This window comes from Thalassophryne amazonica, chromosome 7, assembly GCF_902500255.1.
Source record: "Thalassophryne amazonica chromosome 7, fThaAma1.1, whole genome shotgun sequence".
In the NCBI taxonomy this organism is placed as follows: Eukaryota; Metazoa; Chordata; class Actinopteri; order Batrachoidiformes; family Batrachoididae; genus Thalassophryne; species Thalassophryne amazonica.
Window position 1 is genome coordinate 42,350,598 of NC_047109.1, and position 24,810 is coordinate 42,375,407.

At 40.1% G+C, this 24,810-nt stretch overlaps 1 protein-coding gene across 1 annotated transcript in view; it reads left to right on the forward strand.

Annotated features, from left to right (window-relative positions):
• The window catches only part of LOC117513832 (glutamate receptor ionotropic, kainate 3), a 466,610-nt gene extending 444,087 nt beyond the window's left edge, over nucleotides 1-22,523 (forward strand). Inside the window, 6 exon segments of the mRNA XM_034174062.1 lie at nucleotides 7,264-7,481; nucleotides 16,471-16,696; nucleotides 16,905-16,984; nucleotides 16,986-17,037; nucleotides 17,040-17,158; nucleotides 21,481-22,523. Of these exon segments, the coding sequence (XP_034029953.1) occupies nucleotides 7,264-7,481; nucleotides 16,471-16,696; nucleotides 16,905-16,984; nucleotides 16,986-17,037; nucleotides 17,040-17,158; nucleotides 21,481-21,675 (890 nt within the window). The 3' untranslated portion in view covers nucleotides 21,676-22,523.
• Nucleotides 22,524-24,810: the final 2,287 nt, after the last annotated feature.

Sequence of the window (24,810 nt, forward strand, 5' to 3'; positions counted from 1 at the left end):
ATTACTGTCATTCGCAAGTAAATCTTGTGTTCCCTGAATACATGCCCACCTCAGATTGCACTATTTGCAAGGTCCTCTAACAACCCTAACTGAGCCTTTGTTAGTGCCATTTTCATCTTCACTTTGTGCATCATTTTATATCCACCCATATAATTGCAAACACGTGGGTGTGTTAATTGTTCATAAGTGCATCATTGGTGTGCACATCAATGTGATGACTTCTTGTTTTCACACTATTTCACTACTACTAACAGTTTCCCAGCATCACCTCTATGTATTGGCAGTGAACCTATAGCTGGCAATAGCTGTAGAAACGTGGGTACACCAGGCATGAACTTGGCGTGGTGCACCACACATTTCCACTGTCATTTCACTTTTGATATATCTGAACGTTAGTGTGGAGAAGGACATTCGCCACATTTTTGTGCATACGAACGCTTTGTACATGAGGCCCCTGAGGTTTACAGGTGTTTTAAAAAAATAGATTTTAAAGTTTGGAGCCTAAAGTACCTCATACACAATGAGATGAATAATAATAATAATAATAATCCATTTTCTATACCCCCTCACTCCAATGAAGCCTATCCCAGCAGTCATACAGGGTACATAATCACAATAATAACAGTTTGGTTTCAAATAAACAATTTGTCTCACAGTACAGGTAGAATTACACGTGAGCTTTCATGAAATACGTGAATCTAAAATGAACCATTTTAATCTACATACACAGACACAGAATTATAAGATTATGTAAACATTTAAAATGAAACCTCAATTTTTAACTGCAAATGGTTGCATTAATGAAAGTGTGACCTTTTTAAAAAAATCACATTCCACTGAGTCAAATCCCACAAACATCTTTACGCTTCACTGTTTTGTAATAACATTTTTAGTGCTCTGCTGCTACTACAGTATATACACTGAACAAAAATATAAACGCAACACTTTTGGTTTTGCTCCCATTTTGTATGACATGAACTCAAAGATATAAAACTTTTTCCACATACACAATATCACCATTTCCCTCAAATATTGTTCACAAACCAGTCTAAATCTGTGATAGTGAGCACTTCTCCTTTGCTGAGATAATCCATCCCACCTCACAGGTGTGCCATATCAAGATGCTGATTAGACACCATGATTAGTGCACAGGTGTGCCTTAGACTGCCCACAATAAAAAGCCACTCTGAAAGGTGCAGTTTTATCACACAACACAATGCCACAGATGTCGCAAGATTTGAGGGAGCGTGCAATTGGCATGCTGACAGCAGGAATGTCAACCAGAGCTGTTGCTCGTGTATTGAATGTTCATTTCTCTACCATAAGCCGTCTCCAAAGGCGTTTCAGAGAATTTGGCAGTACATCCAACCAGCCTCACAACCGCAGACCACGTGTAACCACACTAGCCCAGGACCTCCACATCCAGCATGTTCACCTCCAAGATCGTCTGAGACCAGCCACTCGGAGAGCTGCTGAAACAATCGGTTTGCATAACCAAAGAATTTCTGCACAAACTGTCAGAAACCGTCTCATGGAAGCTCATCTGCATGCCCGTCGTCCTCATTGGGGTCTCGACCTGACTCCAGTTCATCGTTGCAACTTCACACAGCCATTGAAGAGGAGTGGACCAACATTCCACAGGCCACAATTGACAACCTGATCAACTCTATGCGAAGGAGATGTGTTGCACTGCATGAGGCAAATGGTGGTCACACCAGATACTGACTGGTATCCCCCCCCAGTAAAACAAACTGCACCTTTCAGAGTGGCCTTTTATTGTGGGCAGTCTAAGGCACACCTGTGCACTAATCATGGTGTCTAATCAGCATCTTGATATGGCACACCTGTGAGGTGGGATGGATTATCTCAGCAAAGGCGAAGTGCTCACTATCACAGTTTTAGACTGGTTTGTGAACAGTATTTGAGGGAAATGGTGATATTGTGTATGTGGAAAAGGTTTTAGATCTTTGAGTTCATCTCATACAAAATGGGAGCAAAACCAAAAGTGTTGCGTTTATATTTTTGTTGAGTATATATACTGCATTTATCTGTTATGCTTTGGTTACTGAAATAGCATCATGTCTTATTCCCTGAAAGTCCATTTTTATTTCATTGTATTTCATGATGGTCCTTCTACAAGGAAATGTATAACATATCGACACCACTTTATTTCCTTTGCACTGTGTGACTGATGTGCTTTTTGTATTTATTAGTGTTGTGATGCAGTGCCCCATACTGTTCCCTGCTGACAGCAGCTCTTTATAGCATGGAAGTCAGTTGAGTTGCCTGTTGGTTCAGTTTATTTTCAGTGCAACTAGAGAATACATGTGTAGCTTCCCACTCTGAAGCCACAGTGAATTAAGGGATGCTGCTGTCTTCCCTTGTTTGGAACTACATTGAGTCTTTGTCAAACCACAAAGGACAAATCCAATCAAATTTGGTAGGAGAGGTTAAAGAGCTGACCAGACTGGCCCCCTTCTCTGGGATTGTTACTCTTCGGAATTGCCCTCATAAATCTTCCGAGTAAAGTAAGAGAGTGCACAAAGCACAAGGGTATTTTAAAGGTTGTCAGAGATGAGATATAAAGCAACTTTAACACCAGTCACTGAGCCATTGTAAATACAGTACTGCTCAGCAGAGAACCACTCAAAGTCAAGGCTGAAGCAGCGGTGTGCTATCAGTCAAGCTAGGGACGATATCTTATTTAGCCCTTTTTTATGATATATTCATGGTTTGTTTGCACTACCAATTGAGCTGTGATAGTATTTCAGAGGAGAATGATAGCAAAATGTCTCATGTTCTTTGAATTTTTTTGCAACATCATGATAACATCAATTACCGAAATTAATAGTTACGCTGCAGTTTATTGATTTGGCCTTTGGTAACTAATGATATATCTTACATGCTATACAAATGAGGCTCACATATCAAATTATATGCTTACACTAATAAAAAAAATCAATTTCAGATGTTAAATTCAGTAACGGACTACAACCAACCAGACATGTTGTTCATCCAGAGTCAACAAATCCATAGTGGGAATTGCAGTACTGATAAAACTTTCAGATGAGAAAGCTATAGTGTCAAAGTACTCCAAAGCAAGCAAGCACCACATATTATAATTCAGTCAGGACCACGTAAGTCAAAAGGAAAGCTTTATTTCATTGCAATAAGTTACACTTCTGTTTGCTTATGTGGAAAAAGCCAGTCGTCAGGGATGCAGCAGCAAAGACGTCAACATGGGGAACAGAACAGAGCAGGCAGCAGAGACAATGAAATGACTGTGAATACGCTGGACACGAAAGAGAAAAAAACAGGAGTTGGGTGGAATTGGTGATAATTCAGCTGTGGAAGCAGGTGTGCCAGTTACGGCAATTAAACAGGGCACACTATAAAAATGTACCAACTAAAAGTGTATGAGGCTGAACTGTCAGCTCATGTGGGCTGAACTTGACTTGGTTTGCCACAACTAAAGATACAGTGCATCCAGATAGTATTCATAGAACTTCACTTTTTCTACATTTTGTTATGTTACAGCCTTATTCTAAAATGGAAGAAATGGAGGAAATTCATTTTTTCCCATCAAGATTCTACTCACAATAACCCACAATGACATGAATGTATATATATATATATATATATATATATATTACCATTTGTAAATTTACTAAAAAAAACCCAAACAAAAACAGAAAACCCTACGAAATCACATGCACATAAGTATTCACACCCTCAGTACTATGTTGATGCACCTTTGGCTGCAATTACAACCTCAAATGTTCTTGAATATGATGCTACAGACTTGGTGTACCCATCTTTGGGCAGTATTGCTCATTCCTTTTTCCAGCACCTTTCAAGCTCCATCAGGTTGGATGGGGAACGTCGGTGCGCAGCCATTTTCAGACTGGACCACCCAAGGACATTCACAAAGTTGTCCTGAAGCCACTCCTTTGATATCTTGGCTGCGTGCTTACAGACATTGTCCTGCTGAAAGATGAAACATTTCCCTAGTCTGAAATCAAGAGCATTCTGGAGCAGGTTTTCATCCAGGATTTTGCTGTACATTTCTGCATTCTTCTTTCCCTAAATCCTGTCTAGTTTCCAAGTTCTTGCCGCTGAAACACATCCCCACAGCATGATGCTGCCACCTCCATGCTTCACTGGAGGGATGGTGCCTGGTTTCCTCCACGCATTACACCTGACATTCATTCCAAAACATTCTGTCTTAGTCTCATCAGACCAGAGAATTTGTTTCTTATGGTGTGAGAGTACTTCAGGTGTCTTTTGGCAAACTCCAGGTGGGCTGCCACATGCCTTCTCTATGGAGTAGCTTCCGTCAAGTCACTCTTTCATACATGCCTGACTGGTGCAGAGATGTTTGTCCTTCTGGAAGGTTCTCCTTTCTCCAGAGAGGAATGCTGGAGCTCTGACAGAGTGTCCATCGGGTTCTTGGTTACCTCCCTGACTAAGGCCTTTCTCCCCTGATTATTCAGTTTAGACAGTTGGCCAGCATTGGGAAGAATCCTGGTTGATACACTCAATAAAATGACTCATTGAATGAACTCAATTCAGTTATATGCAGGATTTCCATCTAATAAATATATGTAGCTCCAACTCAAAAAAAGCACATCCATGCAAGATAATTTAATTTAATTTAGTTGGGCCTACATATATTTGGAATATAGATGGAAATCCATTCCAATGAGTCACTTTTTTTGAGTGTACAAACTTCTATTTATGCATGATTTGAACTGCACGCCAATGAGCAGTTGAAGAGGCATACCTAATATAGTGGCTGGTGAGTTCAGGTAGTGTAAAATTAGTGTAAAATTACTGATTTTTGTGTAAAAATTCTGGAAATGTACCATAGGTGTGAGTGAGTTTGTTTGTCTATATGTGTCAGCCCTGTGATAGACTTGCAGCCCATCCAGGATGTACCCTGCCTTTTGATCAGTGACCACTGGGATAGGCTCCAGTCCCCAAGGACTGTTGACAGAGCCAATGTGCCCAGAGCCAGGGAGATCGAGAGAAGATGGGAAAAGCTTAAGAAGTCATATCGTCCCTGAACAATGGTGTTTCGCAATGCGCGTGCCTATGCAGTAGAAAGAAAGTCCAAGTCTTTAGATCCTGATACTTCCTGTTTCACTGTATGCTTGTAAGACTTAAGCCTGGGTCCCACTGAATAATGAAGGATGAAAAAGGAGCCACGCAGCATGTTTTCTTTGCTACGAGAGGGTTTTTTCAACTGTTGTGGGAGTTTCATGGCTCTGAGTGGCTCTTAGAGGCATTATCTTCAGTTAACGAGGCTCCTCTCTGAGCGTGACGCTAATTTCAAGAAGTTCAAAATTTAGCAACAACAGCGTGGCGCAGTTTGTGTTCGAGTTACTGCGACGGCTTAGAAGCATTTCCGTGGTGCTTACGAGTCTGCTAAAAGTCCATTATCCGTGGGCCTGGCAGCTTCGCAGGACCTGAGAGGCTATTTTTGGAACGGCTCTCCTCTTGCGCACACAATTCCACCTGCTGTGTGCGCTGGACTCTATATAAAATAATTATTTTGTAGCGGATTAATAATTTTCTGTCAAACCTTGGATGCTGAAAACACCTCTAATCACTTCTAGAATTAATGGATCACATGAGCTCCACTGTGTGTGTGCACTGAGGCAGTGACTCATCATCACACTTCAAACGAGCATTTAGGCAGAACGCCAGCTCACAAAAGAATGATTTTGAGAGCAGAAGCTGTGCGGAAACACAGGTGGAGAGCGTGCAAAAGACCGAATTTGAAGACATAACACAAAGTTAAAAGTTGTATCATGATAACTTGTAAGCTGTGGAAGAAATAAAGAAATATATATATATATATTTTTTTTTTTGAAAATGATCCACAGGTGTATATAATTAAAGCGGCCACCTCATTCTGTATGCAGAATGGCACCGCGCGCAAAAGAGCGCTTTTGCAGAAATAAACGGATGAACACAAAGTTAAAAGTGGAATCACATTGTAAAAATGACTGTGTTTAAAGCCAGGGAAAAACTAAAGCCAGCAAGCCACGGATGGAAAGGAAGCCACTACCCACAAGAGCACAGAGGCGGCCGTTCATGAAAGGACAACAGCAGCGCGCGTGCAAAAGAGCGATTTTGCAGAAACAAACGGACAAACATAAAGTTTTGTGTGTTTAAAGCCGCAGAAGAAAAGCCAGAGAGCCACGGAGCCAGTGATGAGCACAGAGGCGGCTCTCCAGGAACCCTCTGCGGAACTGTGATGGAGTGTCTATTTTTGGACTGCGTTTAAAAAAAAAAGAAGGGACATCTTTAAATGTTGCTGTGAATCTGTGACTTGAAAACCCACACTTTGAAGGGACCAGGTGTGGGAGGGCTGGAGGTTTGGACCAAACTCATGCCTAAACGTGCACCAACATGGCGTTATCATGGTGCTATCATGGCGCTATCATGGCACTACATGGCTTAGTGTGGCTGATGCGAGCCATTCGAGGCTGTAATGACAGGTTGGTCGTGGCTCACTAGAGGCTGCTACGCGGCACATGCGGGGTACAGAGAGGCACATAGTGGCACCTTCATAGTGGATACGTGATGAAAACGTGGGTCATTCTTTGAATAATCGTGACACACCCATGCGTAGCTCCTTCTTCATCCTTCATTATTCGGTGGGACCCAGGCTTTAGACACTAATCAGAGACCTGAGTTGATGATTTGATGTAGTACAGCTCTTCTGACAATCCTTGGATATTGCTGGAATGACTTTGTGTTAAACAAACAGTTATGTAGGGAGACTCAGGTGAGGTGCATCACTTACATACTGATAAAACATCATCTGTGTTGTTTTGGCCATGTGGCACACTTCTCAAGACATGATCCTGCAGGTAATTCAGTATTTAGGTCCCAGGCATCTTGAAAACTCCAAGGGGATATCGACATTTCACCTGGCTGTGGATTACAGATGGCTACTTTAAAGAAGTGACGAAGGGCCACATACCTGGGTTGTTGCTATTAAGGATACAAGATGGTTCCATGATGTGATGGTTGTGGTGATGTGTGGTATCGGCACATGCTTCCAAACCTAACCTAATCTGACATGAGCTTCTGCATGGGATTTTGGGAATGTTTAATATGGGGTACCAACCATATTTAATTGTAAAATGTTGAAAAAACTGATTTCACACAATATGGCATGTTTACATTCATCAACATTGTGGTGCAGTAAAACTTCACACCGTTTTAAGACTTTCATGTTTTTTTATGCAGGATCAGAGCTGATGCCCAAAGCCTTGTCAACGAGGATCATTGGTGGGATCTGGTGGTTCTTCACCCTCATCATAATTTCATCTTACACAGCTAATTTAGCAGCTTTTCTTACTGTGGAGAGAATGGACTCACCTGTGGACTCAGCTGATGACATTGCCAAGCAGACCAAGATTGAGTACGGTGTCGTCAAAGATGGTGCAACGATGATGTTCTTCAAGGTAAAAATGAAATACTGGAATCTTTCTCAACATATTTTCCTACTTCTTTATGGGATCAAGAGGTGATGGAGAATTTAGATTTTTTATACATTTTTTTAAATTAGAGATTCCTATTTAAAAATAATAAACAAGATCAAATGTTCAAAATCTTGACAGAAGTTTCATGCACATATTGCGTTTACATATATATGTTGCTGTACTTTCAGTGGCTCCCATTCATTTGGGGTTGCCACAGCAGATACAGACAGATTTGGATGGTATTCAGCACTTGTTACGCTTGATGCCCTTCCTGACGCAACTCATGTTTTACCAGGAGAAACACACAGTTCAAAGAGGTCTACCATCCAAGCACTAAACAAATCATATATATATATATATGTGTGTGTGTGTGTAAATATGCATATAGATTATTTACAGGTTTTATCAAGTTTTAGAGATTAGCTTTCAGTTTGAGTTTGAGGAAGATAATTTTAGAAATTTTAATACTTTATTTTTTTGTATTTCTTCTATTTAAAATGACATAAACAAATTAAAATGTGTGAAATTCCAAGTGTTCCAATACTTTTTGAGGCACAGTATCCTAACCTAATGATGAGTGTGGTATTATTACTTTTTTGCATTTTGTGTCAAATCATAGTCATATCGTATATCATATTGATATGAAAATTCAGTAAGGTATATCTTCTATTATACATTCCAAATCTAAGGTGGAACTCTACTAGTGTTTACTAAGGTAAACCGAAATATCTTTAAAAAAAAGAGAGAGAGAGAGAGAGAGAGAGAGAGAGAGAGAGAGAGAGAGAGAGTAGAGCCACTTAGGTGCCTGGTCTTGAGAACCAGGGATGGTAGGTGGAAAAGCTTTTTTATCCCATGGGAACTCTCCCTACCCACCTAAGCAGCTCAAGAATATGGACAGCATGTATATAAGTGTAAAAAAATGCTTAAAGTGGCAGGGGGTTAAGAGGGCTGTAATGAGCGGGGTCAGCTGAAAAGCAAAAAAAAAAAGAAAAATGCTTAAAAAGGTGGAGAGTATGGGGGGCAGAAGCTGAAAGGTTTTTGCCATGCTAATGCTCCCTGAAGCATTTACTCAAAATAAAGTCTGAAGAACCTAAATGACATGGCGAGATGCTGACAAGCTTCACTCGTTCATGTCTGCGACATATGTACTGTATATTATAGCCTAGTGGCTACTTTGTGTGTTCAGCTATATGTGTGTATGTGTGTAAGTGGTCTGTAAGACTGTTTATTTTTTAATGATCTGTGTGAATTTGGTGATTCATGCAAACATCCAGTGATGGCAAACAGAGAAATAATATGTCAGCCATGTTCACTAAAAAAAAGAAAAAAAAGAAAAAAAAACGACCGGAGTGGAGGCAGTGACCGACGCAACACGAGCCGTTTTAAGCTTTGTCTTGTGAAAAGCATTACGTACGATATGAAACAAGTTCACCAAGTAACTTTAAATATCATACAGACTGAAAAAAGGCGAGGTAAAGAAAACGTAAGGAGTACTGAGAGCAATGTCAGGCAGAATCAAGCCAAGCACAGAGAGAGATCCTGTCTGTGCGTGTGAGAGAAGCCGCAGACAGATGTGTCTGTGTACAGAGGGGTGGGTGCTGTGTGACTGGCCGATCACAGAGCGTGAAAAAAGTCAGTTAGCCAATGAGAATTTTCCTTCAGCACGAGTATCATGCTCATACTCTTCAAAAATGCTTTATGTGTATCCGGCTCAACCATAGTCATTAACACGATAAGATTATTGGTTGCCTTCTTCCCACACTTGAAGAAATTCATAGATCCCTCTGTCTCCAAAAAGTCCTTACCATCATACAGGACACTTTTCAGATCAATTAAAGCAAGGACAAGCAGATTTAAGAACAGTTTTTATCCATCAGCAATTACTAACTCAATACAGCTAGTATGTAAAGGGATATGCAATAATATATAATTATAGACTTTTGATGAGGTGTATGATTATGTGGACCTGGTCAGGATGGAGTTCACCTCGGCCAATACGTGATATTCATTCATTCATTCAAGGTAAACTTTATTATCCCACCAGGGGAAATTCATGTGGTCATCATTGCTTGTCTTACAACATATGTTATAACCCAAAAGACAAAAAACTGATTGGGACGTACCACAAATAACAAACCACACAAAAACAGAAAACATATATCATAAAATACAAAATGTTCGCAGATCCTAAAATATATAATAAATAAGCAAATAAATAAAACCAGGATCTATGATTTGAGGTAGACAAGTTAAAATGGGCCTGGAATCAAGTCAGGATAACACAGACGTTTTGAATCTGTTGTTGTATAATGTTATTGCTGTAGGCACGAAGGACTTTTTATACCTCTCTGTTCTAATCTGTCTTTGCAGAATTATGCCACTTGACTTGTGGCTACTCACAAATTTTGGGAATAGAGGATGTGTTGCATCACTGAGGATGTGGTCTATCTTGTTGAGGATGAGCTCATTGTACAACTGAGCTACATATGCTTGGTTGATGCCTATGATTTTACTTGCTACATTGATAATACGCTGCAAGTTTTTATGATCCTTCACATGCATATTACCAAAAGTACAGATGAGACCAAAAAACAGAATGCTCTGCAAAAGAGCTTTATAAAACATTTGTAAAATGTAGCTGTCCAGTCTAAAGTGACTCATTTTCCTAAGGAAAAACATCCTCTGCTGCAATTTATAAGATTTATTTAGAGCGCATTCTGTGAAAGAAAGCTTATTGTCAATTTCAACACCCAAATATTTATAAAATGGGACTTGTTCTATTAGTTCACCATTGAGCCTAGATTGATACACTATTGTACCTTTCTTTTTGAAATCAATCACCATCTCTTTAGTTTTCTTTACATTGACAATTAGATAATTATCAGAGCACCATTGAATAAAACCTTGTACCTCCCTTTCAAAACCTTCCACAGATGGAAGGTCAGACTGTAAAAAACCCACCAGGGCTGTATCATCCGCACACTTAAAGAATGTGTGGGCTGGAGATGTGGACTGACAGTCATTTGTGTATAAGGTGTAAAGTATTGGTGACAAAACACACCCCTGTGGTTCTCCTGTGTTAGTGATTTGTACAGATGAAATGCATGAGTTAAAATGGACTTGCTGACTATGATTGGTCAAAAAGTCAAGTATCCATAAAATAAGTCTGGGATTAACTCCAAGATTTAACAGTTTCTTCCCCATTAAATGGGGTTGAATTGTGTTGAAGGCACTGCTAAAATCAATAAACAAAATTTTCACCAGGCTTTTTGACTGTTCAAGGTGTTCATAGACATTGTATGCCAAGGTCAGCAATGCAACTTCCACCCCCCTCAAACTGATAGGCAAATTGATATGGATCTAAAAGAGGCGAGACTTCAGAAAGAAGCTTTTTTAAAACAATCTTCTCAAAACATTTCATAACTACAGATGTAAGAGCAACTGGGCGTAAATCATTAAGCACTTTAGGTTTATTATTTTTTGGCACAGGCACTATAAGAGATTTCTTCCACAGATTAGGAACCACTCCAGTGTCCAATAACAGCTGAAACAGTCTGTGGAAGGGCTGTGCCAACTGATCTGCACACATCTTGAGTGTCCTGCTGCAGATACCATCAGGCCCACTAACTTTCCAGGGGTTTATACATATAAAATAAGACTTGACATCGTCAACAGAAATGTCAGTATTCACACCATCCATGCCTTTTATTTCCATGTTAATCTGAGACTGTTCTGCTCTAAAATCATGTGTGTCAAATCTACAATAAAAAATGTTTAACTTATTTGCCATGTCAAGTTCATTATCTACAATCATTGGATGCTGTTTAGGCTTATATCCTATGATAGTTTGAACACCCTGCCATGCTTTCCTTGCATCGGTTTTAAAATAATTTTCAAGTTTACGTTTGTATGTGGCTTTACACTCCATGACCATGATTTTGATCTTTTACTGCACATTTTCTCTCCTCTATACTTCCTCCTGCTTTAAATATGCATTTTTTTCTGGTTGAGAAGTTGCTTTAACTCAGGAGTCACCCAAGGTTTATTATTAGGAAACATTTTAATCGTCTTCTGGGGTATGATTGCTTCCTTGCAAAACTGCATGTAGCCTGACACGGCAAACACCGTGTCATTGACATCACTAGTCCCATCCGTCACTACATTCCAGTCCGTGCACTCCAGACAATCCCGGAGTGCCTCAGTGGTGGCTGCCGCCCAGCATTTAACATCAAGCTTCTTTGCTTTCTCGCGCCGAAGCCATGGCACGTAGGCAGGCACTAGTTTGATCATGTTGTGATCCAAATTCCCCAAACCAGGCAAGGCTTTGGAGTAGAAGGCGTCTTGAATATTTCCATAACAGTGATCAAGGCAAGCTTTATCGCGCGTGCGACAAGTGACATATTGTACATACGAAGGTAGATGCTCCTTAAGGCTACAAAGGTTGAAATCACACATTATGAAGTTAGTAGCATCTGGAGCTTCTGCCTGTGCCTGAGACACTAGCTCATGCATCAAAGTAGCTGCAGCCATCGTGTCTGCAGAGGGCACAATCTACACAACAAAAAGCCTGATCTGATGTATTTCCCTAGGCAGATGATATGGCCTTAAACAAAGCCAGAGTAGTTCAAGATCCTTAGTGCAGATCTGCTTCTTTCTTGTGATATGACCAGGGTAACAGTATTTGTTATTGACGAACACACATTCATGATCATTCATTCATTTAAATTGTCTCCACTCTTGAAAATAGCCATTTTAGGGTAATTCTACAGTTATGATATTATGTCCTTGGGGAAAACAAACAAACAAACAGAAAGTGACCTCCACAGGAGTTAATACAAACAAGAAAACCAAGGTATATATTGAGCATATGGTTATTGGGTATCATCTCCAAATTTCATAATCTGTGAAAGCAATTTGGCCAGTTAAATTTAAATTATATATTTTGTTTAATATTGGTATTAGTAGACTAACATATCATGAGATTTTCAAAGATACATATATTAGAAAATGTCATTTACACCATATATCTATGATGTTGGACAGGCCATCTTGTAGTAGAAATGACATTTCCAGCGCTAAAAAGCAATTTAGTCATGTAAACGATTTATATTTTAGAAATCCTATGGCAGGGAAATCCAAAACATTACAATATTGTTGATCAGCAAGAATACTATGTTGAATTTTACAAATTTTGTCAAAAACCTCATTTTTTGGTGGTGTGACAATAATTATTATTTTCTTTACTGTTAAAAAGGAACCAGGCTATTTAACACAATTCCTCACAGCTATGATCAACAGGAGGAGTCTGCACAAAGAACAAAGAAATTAATAAGTTGTGCATTTACATATTTAAAAAAAGGAACATTGTTGAGAATTTACTCATAAATGACAGTTATTTTGATTAATTGGACACATTAAAAAAAAAAAAAAAAACTACAGTTCCATGTCCAATATAATTAACAAGAAACTCGCGAACATCTATGAAACGTGTCACAGTCACAAGTCTGAAGAGACCTCTGCTTCTTGTTGCTCTGGTAGAAACACTAATATAATGGTGACACACAAACACAGCTGAGAAGTGTGATTTGAGCAGAGGAGAAAGTGAATTCAGTCAGTGGTCAGTAATTTTAACTGTATGGTTTTTCATTCTCCTGCAGGATTTTTCCAACATGCTCCATGTTGTAGTTTTGAGAAGAGTCCACCCAGTTAACTAGCCAACAAGGAGAAAACAGTGTTAATGTTGCATGATGTAAGCTGTTGTAACATTCAGGTAGAGGTGGCGCTACAGAGACAGAGGGAAAAAAAAACACCTAATAAGTAGGTTTGATAAATCAACTTGATCAGATATGTCAGTGGCTTAACGGTACTGCTGATACAAGGGCTTTAGAAATGTAATCATTTGTTACTGTCAATGAACCCAGAGAGTTGAGTCACATCATCTAAAATTGCTCTTATGACGACCTGTTGTTTTGCAAAATGGTACACTGTCCTGAGGGCATTGTAAGGCACACCCACGCATGCCAACCACTTCCACTGAAAGCAGCTATTACCAACTGCCAAATGGTTGAAAGAAATTGCTGGATGCTATTTTCTGCTCTTAGCGTAGTGAGGCTATATTGGGATGCATTCTTTATTGCCATCCCTTTCTGATAATAATGTAATTTGAAGAAAAATTGCATCAAGTATTTTAAATTCACAGTTTCCACAGAACACATGTTCCATCCTAATATCTGTGGTCAGTAGGAAGACCAGAATAAAATCTATGCAGGTTGGAACACTGGAAATGTTGGCCAGTCCTTCTAATTTCTGCATTTTAAATAATGAAATCATATAGATCTGTGAACAGAATACTTAGGCATACTGAGAGCAGTATCTTTCATACCATTTGAAATGGCTTATAGTTTTGAGATAGTAATTGTCTTGAATTATATGTGGCATAAATGTCACCTCATTCAAAATTGCATGAAATACCACACAGCAAGCCTGGCAAAAGTAATACACAGGCATTCTATTTTCATTGTTTCAATAGCACCAAAGAGAAAAGCTGTGTGCACAGCTTCAATTAATGGTCCTTCAGTCCTGTGATGATGGAGGTCTGTGAGACTAATCATACACAGTCCATGTTAACATTACTGGCATACCTCATTTTTAATGACAGATTTTAAAACAATCCCACATCTGAACAGTGACATACAATACATACAACTGCTGAGAGGAGAACTGGTATACACGCCCACAACACTGCCAGAACAGCACCAGCAGACAAACAAGGGAGACCATAGAAACACTAGGAAAGACTAACAAAGGCAAAATTACACTACAGGTGCTGGGCTGTAACACTGTCAGACTCCCCCCCCAGTGAGTTTTCAGGTGAGCTTCCAAGTTTACGGTACCTTGACACTTGCACAAATTTGAGCCGCACACTGGCACGCAATCTGCAATGCCAGAGAGCAAACTTGTAAACTCGTAAACCATTGTAAACTGTGTACGGCTGCGTGCAAGACAAAATTTAGAAATTTTCAAAATCTCTGGCATGCATTCATTTTGTGAAATACACATGAACATTGTGCAAACAATTCAAGAACACTGCGACTGTGAGTCGTGTCAGTGCATTGCATCACAGTGTAGCTCATCTGAACAATTATGACAAGCTGTTAAAGCTGTAATAAACATAATTTTACAGATGCTCATAAGAAGGAATGAAAATGCAGCTGTTTTAACAAGCCATTACAATATAAATATAAATTTTACAAATAATTACCTTTGAGATGATTCCAAATGCGTTCTCCATGTCATGAAACACACAAGAACAGCTGCAACTGTAGAAAATTCCTCTGTGATTCCAGTGCGATTAGCAGTGGTTTCATCAGCCAAGTTCTGAGAACAAATGGTTAATCCACTATGAAATAATTATTTTATATAATGCAGTGTCAAGTGGTACAAAGTGCATCCAGTGTAACACAGCGGGTCACATTGGCACAATGAATTGCGTAGCAGTGCTGGGGTTAAATACGTGCAAGTGTCAAGGTGCCTTTTGGAATATGGGAACAATGAAAAACACAAATCAAAGGAGAAGCATTCTTCTTGGCCACAGCGCTCCTAGTCCCCACGCCTGATGGTGGACTGTGCACAAAAGAGATGAGTAAGAGAAGTCACTAAGACCCAGCTGACATCTCTGAATTACTTAAAGGTTTGTGTGGCTATGATTTCAAAAACTATGCATCATCCAGCTTTTGTCTGTTGCAAAACTACTTATACACATCTCTGCTGGACAGAAACAGAGAATGAGTTTCATAAAAAATGAGATATGACATTTCAGCTACAGTTTGGCAGAAGACACATGGGGTTCTTGAGCCCAGATTTGATATTTTGACTTGTATCAAAATCCTTCTCTACTACACTCCACCATGAAGTTGTAACTACTACAGTAGGCAAAAAATGCACAACCCCTAATTTTTCCCATCACAGCAATAAAAGCCAACAACTGATGCGTGAAAATTCAGTAAGGTATATTTTATATATTATATTCCAATTCTAAAATGGAACTATGCTAGTATGTAAAGGTATATCTAAATATCTAAAAAGGAAGAGTAAAATAGGAGATTAGAAAAGATTAGTGTAGAGCCACTTAGGTGCCTGGTCTTGAGAACCAGGGATGGTCAAGACTGTCATGGGTCTCAACAGATTTACCAGATAGTATCATGCTCAGCAGTGGCATTCATGTCTCTGGTCCTCAGCCTTTAAGACATCATGAAATCATGAAATCATTGGACAATGCAGAGATGGGAAAAAGTCACCAGCAAGGCACTCTCAAGTCATGAACCGGCAAATCTCAAGTCAAGTCCCAAGTCAAGTGTCAAGTCATAATAACCACCAATTTTTTGCAAGGTGACTTGAGAGTTGACTTGAGACTTGAGAATTACAGCTTCATGACTTGAGAAGGACTTGACAGTGACTTTGCCCCACTTCTGGGACAATGGTCTTTGGCAATGTCACAGACTTTGCAGGAGAATGAATGTTGAAGTAATTTGGGTTCAGGGTCCTCATGCATTCAGTCCTACTGTATGGTTGTAAGACTTGTGACCAATATGTCTTTGGTACTCGATCTCTTCAAAGGATTGTCGGGTACTGTTTGAATGACTGAATCAAACAAATGGTTATTTAGGGAGCCTATATGAGTTGGCATGTCCCAGCATATATGAGTCTCACTTTTGAAGACCCCAGCAACTGAAGAAGATAAAGGGGACAGATAGATTAATTTTGCCTTTCTGGACCCAAAACAGTTCCATAATGTCATCGATACCATGATGCGTGATACCAGCACATGCCCCCGGACCAGACATGTACAACAGTATTGTATATGTCAGTGTTGGACTTTACTGTAACTAAAATAACTGCTTTTGTATTGACAGTAAGAGAGCAAACTGGGGTTTAAAGGAACATTTCAAAGTGCTTTTTCTCCGTTTTGTAGAAATCCAAGGTTTCTACGTTTGAGAAGATGTGGGCCTTTATGAGCAGCAAGCCAAGCACTTCACTGGTTAAGTCTATTGAAGATGGAATTCAGAGGGTACTGAAGTCAGACTATGCCCTCATTATGGAGTCCACTACTATTGATTACATCACTAGGCGGAACTGTAACCTGACACAAGTGGGAGGGCTGATTGACAGCAAAGGCTACGGAATTGGCACTCCCCTTGGTAAGACCTGCAAAACATTACAGATTATGCTTGATGGTACTAAGTATATTTAAATTCATTCAAGTTGAGAGTTGCATGGTGTTTTAGCATATTTTTTTTAACTTCTAGTGAAGCAGTGCAGCATAACATGTTTATGAACTTTATTATCAGAGACTCCAGCTGGCACATTTCGTCCTAAGTATATAAAACAGAACTTATGTTGCTTGCAGTTCCCCATACCGAGAGAAAATCTCCATAGCGATCCTGAGCATCTTGGAAGATGGGCGCCTACACATACTGAAGGAGAAGGTGGTGGAGTGGGAGCAGCTGTTTGGATGAAGAGCGTCGTGAGACAGCTCCATGGTTATCCAAAACCTGGGTGGAATATTCATTGTGCTGGCTTCTCAGGCTTGGTGGTTATCTGTTTTTGTAGCGATTGCTGAATTCATCTACAAGCTAAGGAAGACTGCAGAGCGTGAGCAGGTATATTTCTCTACAAATCACATGCAGACTACTGTGTTTGCTTAATTCCTCTTACTTCATGCTTAGATGGATCTAAAGGCCTCAATTATATGATACTCCCCCAGGAACTGAATATATTTATATCTGCGTTGCTTTGATACTAAATGCCCCCTTCATTAGGTATACTTTGCGAGTACTGGGTTGGACCCACTTTTGCTTTCAGAACTGCTTTAACTGCCTTACGTCTCTGTGACATAAGACCCATTTTCACCACATGAACTTGACACTCTCCAGATTTCAGGAATGGGTACAGGAATGGTCCGTTAATTGGCATTCTCTGCTGTTCTGTCTCCACTGCAGTGAAGAAACACCAACAACAGCATCTATAGTATGATAGCTAGTAAAACAAACTTTGACCTTATCATTAGGTGCAAAGCAACATAAAAACTTTTGCTCACTACCTATCCTTAACACAGCAACAAAAATTGAAACTCATCAGACAAGATGGCATTTTTTGCAAACTTCCACTGTGGCATTTGCTGCTGTAGCCCACCTGCTTGAAGGTTAATGTACGAGGTCTGTTAGAAAAGTATCGGACCTTTTTATTTTTTTCAAAAACTATATGGATTTGAATCACGTGCAATTACATCAGACAAGCTTGAACCCTCGTGGGCAAGCGAGAGTTTTTTCACGCCTGTCGGTTACGTCATTCGCCTGTGGGCTGGCTTTGAGTGAGGAGTGGTCCACCCCTCCCATCAGAATCTCTTTGTCTGAGAACGTCCTGAGAGACTGACGCTTTGCTTGATCAAAATTTTTTCAAAAACTGTGAGGCACATCGAAGTGGACATCATTCGAGAAATTCAGCTGGTTTTCTGTGAAAATTTTAACGGCTGATGAGAGATTATGGACTGTTGCTGTCACTTTAAGGACTGCCCAAGGAGCGGGACGTTGCGACACGCCCTGAGCTGCCGCTGTCTGCCTGTTTCGAGCTGAAAGCTTCCAAATTTAAGCCTCTGTTGACCCAGGACATCGTGAGAGAACAGAGAACTTTCAGAAGAGGTCGGGATCAGCAGTTTACTGTTAAAGATTTTGTAATGAAAGAAAGTGCAGACAGGTCCGCGCGTCGGGACGCAGCCGGTGCCGTGCGCCGCCACAGGAAAAACACCTCCGTTGGAAGCCTTAAGGACAAGTTGGAACATGTCCAGCTGTTAAACAATTTCTCAGATACTCACTCAACTGAAAGCCATCAAAAGCCGCCTGGTTTTTACAAATGGTTATCAATACGGAGGTGTTTTTCCTGTGGCGCTGCACACTCAAAGCCAGCCCACAGGTGAATGATGTAACCGACAGGCGTGAAAAAACTCACGCATGCGCACGAGGGTTCAAGGTTGTCTGATGTAATCGCACGTGATTCAAATCCATATAGTTTTTGAAAAAAATAAAAAGGTACGTTAGTTTTATCACAGACCTCATATTTTCAGAGATGCTGTCCTGCATACATTGGTTGTAACAAGTAGTTATTTGCATTGTTCTTACCTTTCTCATACCTTGAACCAGCCTGACCATTCTTCTGACATCTGTTATATCAATGCATTTTCACCGATTTTCAACCATTGTCTGTTGACCTGAGATACTATGGTGTGGTATAATTCCAGCACATCACTAATTTGTGAAATACCTAAACCAGCCCATCTGGCACCAACAACCATGCCATGTTCAATGTTACTTAAATCAGCTTTCTTCCCTGTTGTAATGCTTGGTTGAGTTTCAGCAGTTCCCCTTTACCATGACTGCATGCCTAAATGCACTGAGTTTCTGCCATGTGATTGGTTGATATTTGTTTTAATGAGCAGTTCATTGGTGTGCCTAATGAAGTAGCCTATGACTCTATATTGGCTTTAAATAAAAGCTGAGCTCCATTCTTTGCATTTTTTAATTACATGATTTCCATCCTTTGGCTAATCGATAGGATTAATAGTCCATTGAAAAGCTTGGACTTCTTTTAAAAGGCAAAATTGCAAATTGGATAACAAAGAAGTAATCATTATTATTCAATGGACGTATGGGGAGAACTTGAACCCTTTGCTCTTGCAAAACCCTGATTTCAGTCTTGTGACTAGTTCCTTGAAGAAAAATGGATTTCTACATGTATTGGTGGCATTTTCATGAGAAAAATGCACACAGTCACACATATTCACACTAACACCAGCATTACATATAATTTAAACCATATTTATCTAAAGCCAAAATCTGCATGTCTCTTATATGTCAGTTCATTAGTCTATCCGGCAATCAAATAAATAAATAAATAAATGAATGAATGAAACAAATCTAGACTGTCATTTTTTCAGGCAACACATGAATTTGCCTGAATATATTTTAAGTGCATTATAAATCTTATTACTCACAACAGAGGCAGCCCATGCAAACATTAGGCCGTTAGTATTGTTATGTGTTGCTATGGATTTTTCATGCTAATATTAGCCCATTAGTGAGTTTTCATCCAGCCCAGTCTCACTTTTTTTGTGCTTCCGTGACAAAATTAGTCAAATTTTTGTGACTTTTTTTAACTCACTATTAGTAGCCCTACTCCTACCGCAACCCGAACCTTAACCATAACCTAATCCTACTCCTTCCCCCCACCCTAACCATAACCACCCCTGACCCCCTCGCTTCACTAGAAACTTCCTACTTTTAAACTCTGATAAGACTGAAATGATGGTTCTTGGTCCAGTGAGACATTGGCATCAATTTGAGCAGTTAACGCTCAGCCTAGGCTCATGTGTCATGCATCACACTGACAAAGTGAGGAACCTTGGGGTAATTTTTCATCCTTCGTTGTCCTTTGGCCTCCACATTGTCCTTTGGCCTCCACATTAGAAATATTGCTACTAACCTATAAAATTATTCAGTCTAAGGCACACCTGTGCACTAATCATGGTGTCTAATCAGCATCTTGATATGACACACCTGTGAGGTGGGATGGATTATCTCCAACCTGTCCACCATAGCCAAGACCAAAGAGCTGTCTAAGGACACCAGGGACAAAACTGTAGACCTACAAGGCTGGGATGGACTACAGGACAACAGGCAAGCAGCTTGGTAGAAGACAACTGTTATGATTATTTATTAGAAAGTGGAAGAAACACAAGATGACTGTCAGTCTCCCTCGGTCTGGGATTCCATGCAAGATCTCACTTTGTGGGGTAAGGATGATTCTGAGAAAGCTCAGAACTACACAGGAGGACCTGGTTAATGGCCTGAAGAGAGCTGGGACCACAGTCAGAAAGATTACATTAGTAACACATGATGCTGTCATGGTTTAAAATCCTGCAGGGCAGCAAGGTCCCTCTGCTCAAGCCAGCACATGTCCAGGCCCATTTGAAGTTCACCAGTGACCATCTGGATGATCCAGAGGAGGCAAGGGAGAAGGTCATGTGGTCAGATGAGACCAAAATACAGCTTTTTGGAATCAACTCCACTTACCATGTTTAGAACATGAGAACAACCCCAAGAAAACCATTCCAACCGTGAAGCATGGGGGTGGAAACATCATACTCTGGGGGTGCTCTTCTGCAAAGGGGACAGGACAACTGCACCGTATTGAAGGGAGGATGAATGGAGTCATGTATTGTGAGAGTTTGGCAAACAACCTCCTTCCCTCAGTAAGAGCATTGAAGATGGGTCATGGCCAAACAAAGATGGGTCTTCCAAACCAAAACCCCAAACACACAGCCAGGGCAACTAAGGCGGGGCTCCATAAGAAGCATTTCAAGGTCCTGGAATGGCCTGGCCAGTCTCCAGACCTGAACTCAATAGACAATCTTTGGAGGAAGCTGAAACTCCAAACCTGAAAGATTTGGAGAAGATCTGTATAGAGGAGTGGACCAAAATCCCTGTTGCAGTGTCTGAAAACTTGGTCAAGAACTTCAGGAAATGTCTGACCTCTGTAATGGAAGACAAATGTTTCTGTACCAATTGTTAAGTTCTTTTTTCCTAGGGGGTCAAATACTTATTTTATTAAATAAAATGCAAATTAATTATTTAAAAATCATACAGTGTCATTTACTGTATATATATATATATATATATATATATATATATATATATATATATATATATATATATATATATATATATATATATATATATATGCATGTGTGTATGTGTGTTTATTTTTTGTGGGAGATTTTGGCTAGGATACAGTGGATTGTGCTAGTCACAACATAAATGTTACGTTTTAATACATGCTCTCATACAACGTAAAGCTAAGGTATTTATTCCCATCCCTTTCCCCTCTGCTCCTTCTTATTCCCCTCTCCTCATCCCCCCTTTTTGCCCAGAGGTCTTTGTGCAGCGCCATGGTGGACGAGATCAGACTGTCATTCACCTGCGAGAGGCGGGTGAAACACAAGCCTCAGCCTCCAGTCATAGTGAAGACGGATGCAGTGATCAACATGCACGCCTACAACGACCGACGACTCCCAGGAAAGGACAACATGAGCTGCAGCACTGGGATGACTCCCGTATTTCCCTAACACGGTGTTCCCCACAGAGCAACAGCCTTCTGAGCAATGTGTCAGGGGCAGTGCCAGAGACAAGAGACAATGGTATAGACGGAATCACCAGATACACCATCAACCATAGTGACATGGGGACTCTAACAAAACACGGGCAACTCAAAATTGCAGCATCAGCCACGCAGGTATGACAACATTCAACATGATGTTCCAAACCACAAGCAGTACAAGAAATATTTGGAAGAGGATGGTGGAAAAACTCTGAAGAAATGAAAGCATATACCCAGTTAATGAGTTTCAACTCTGATGTTTATGTGCCCAACAGTAAAACACAAGATAATAGTCAGCATTCAAAGAATCACCAATCACTAAGAGAGACTGAGGAATTTATTGGAAAATGAAATAAAAAGAAAAAAAGCTTTGTTGACAATGGCAATAAATGACAGCTGTACTTGGAGGACAAGAAAGTTTCATTGGACGTGTTTTGTCTTACTGCTTAGCTACCTTTATCCCATTGATTTATAAAACTCCTGAGCAGCCTTTGACAGCAGAAAAAATAATTTACCTCAAATTTGTTGTCTGGGCTTGAATGGTTGTCCTTTGTGTTATAACTGCAGTACATGAGGATATTAGAAAAACGTGGTTCCCTGGAACACCTACTATAACCTGAGGAATACCTGTTTAGTACCTGCTTCATGGTTCTTGTTGAAACTCGTAGCAAGTTACAACTGTTCAACAGTATAAGTTTGCTGAAGTTGTGTTCAACAACTATAATGCTACACCAGGGATTTAACCATTGATGCAATGCAATGTCAGAATAGGGGGTTGTCTTCATTTAACCAAAAGATTAAACTATGTTGCTATGGGATTCAATTTAGTTGAGCAAAATACCATTTTATGTTGTTTTTTGTCAATTATTTTTTACATGACAGAAATGTATTCCAGTTGAAACAACTGCCAAAGATTTGACCATTCGGTGGAAGTACGTACAAAGTCCTGTCTAGGCCAGGAGTTGCTCACCTTTGTTGTACGGAGGATTAGAAGTGATGAATACACTTGTCCAGTGTTTTAAAGAAAGTTAGTCAATTATAACATTGTGAAATGGACTCACTCTGTATATACTATATTTCTTAGGGGCCAGTGACATCAGCAGTTTGGACACAAATTTTCAGAATGAATTATAATTACCGTATTTTCCGGACTATAAGTCGCACTTTTTTACATGTTTTGGCCGGGGGTGCGACCTATACTCCGGTGCGACTTATAAATGAAAAATATACCGGTAGGATCTCAATTAATTTACTGTAACAAAACAATTTTACGTGACAGAGTCGATCTATGTTTTAAAATGGCCACCGGAAAAGGAAATGCAATGCATCATGGGCACTGTAGTATGACGGCCATCCTATAGTTCACGCTGGTCGCGATAACCAATCAGAGAACAGAACTTTGGATGCGTATTCCTCACCTCACCCACAGCGTGTGAAGCTGACGAATACGGTGCTTGCTGTTATTCCGGCATGGCGAACAGAACAGCTTCAACCCTTGGATATCAATGTGAGCAGAGTGTTTAAGTTGACGCTGAGAGCTGCGTGGGAGCATTGGGTGAGCGACGGCGGAGGATTAGCATGTGCACTTGGAAGGAGCTGGCGTCGATGATTGTGAAAAGCGTTTGAAGCAGACGAACATGGTGTTTATTCCGGGACGGCTAACAAGACAGCTTCAACCCTTGGATATCAGTGTGAGCAGAGTTGACGCTGAGAGCTGCATGGGAGCACTGAGCGACGGCGGAGGACTAGCGTCTGCACTTGGAAGGAGCTGGATCGACACCGCTGGGTGGTCATGAGCTGCGCAGGTAGGTGCTGCATGGTTCGGCTCGCAATGTGGTCCGCAAAATACAAACATATCCGTAGGTAAAATGCAGCTCACGAGAGGGCACTCGAGGCTTGTGTGACTGTTCCTGCGACTTCTGACTACCATAGAAAAATAAAAATTTTAACGTTACTGATAACATAACAAGACAACGGAGAAGGCCCGAAAAAATGCCACCAAAAAGAAAATCATACTCTGCAGATTACAAGTTGCGACTGGTGAAATATGCATCCGAAAACGGTAGCCGTCACAATATTATCATCTGAACTTTTCATGTTAACATATCTGTATGTCCATGGGACTTATAGTCCAGTGGACCTTATTTATGGTTTATTTTTCTTTATAATGGATAAAGTGGCTGGTGCGACTTATACTCCGGTGCGACTTATAGTCCGGAAAATACGGTAACTCCAATGTAATTTTCAGCAATCTGTGGATTTTTTTTTTTTTTTTTTTTTTCAAATTTGCCCCAATAGACCAAATGTTGGCTCCAGCAGTCCATGTAAACTGAGTTCATTTTGTTAAATAACTGAATTTGTATTGTCGCCAAATCTTACTATATCTTTATCATTTGTCTAAAATAGCAGCAGATGGCATATTTGTGTCTTGTGTCAGACAATAAATTTATACAGACTCTAAATTGTTCTATCATAAAGACTCAGGAGGCAGGATAAAAGGTAAAGATTTTTATCCATTGTGATAATGTACCAACTTTTGGAACAGTCTTTGGCTGAGGCCTTAATCACGACAGAGTGCAGGGTTACGTAGACCTCAGATCCTGCTATCAGAAGATGACAGGGGTGGACTCTACCTTCAGGCGTCAGACAAAGACCGACTGATGGTGGTGGGGTGGAGGAGGTAGCATCCACATCTGTGAACTGCAAGCAGAAAAGAGGTGAGTTACAACTGAAATAAAAAAGACATGAGTTGATGATTAAAAGAGTGACCAGTTGCTTCCTATTAGAGATTACAACTGTTATTGATAAACTGATTCTAAATAAACAGTTTGAAATCTGGTCCAGTCAGAACTAATGCTATGCTGCATTTCCAAAAAACAGTTCATTATTTGACAGGATAAAAAAAAAAAAAAAAAAAAAACATTCCTTTAAAGTAATTAACTTATTATTTTAGTCATGACCAAACTAGCTTAACAGCCTGAGCCAGTTAACACAGTGGCTTGCCAAACAGCGAGCTTGTCTAAGGGCCCCTTCACACATAACACAAAGCTGGGCAACAGAAGCAGAAACCAGCGGAAAACCCGCAAACAAAAAACAAAATGGA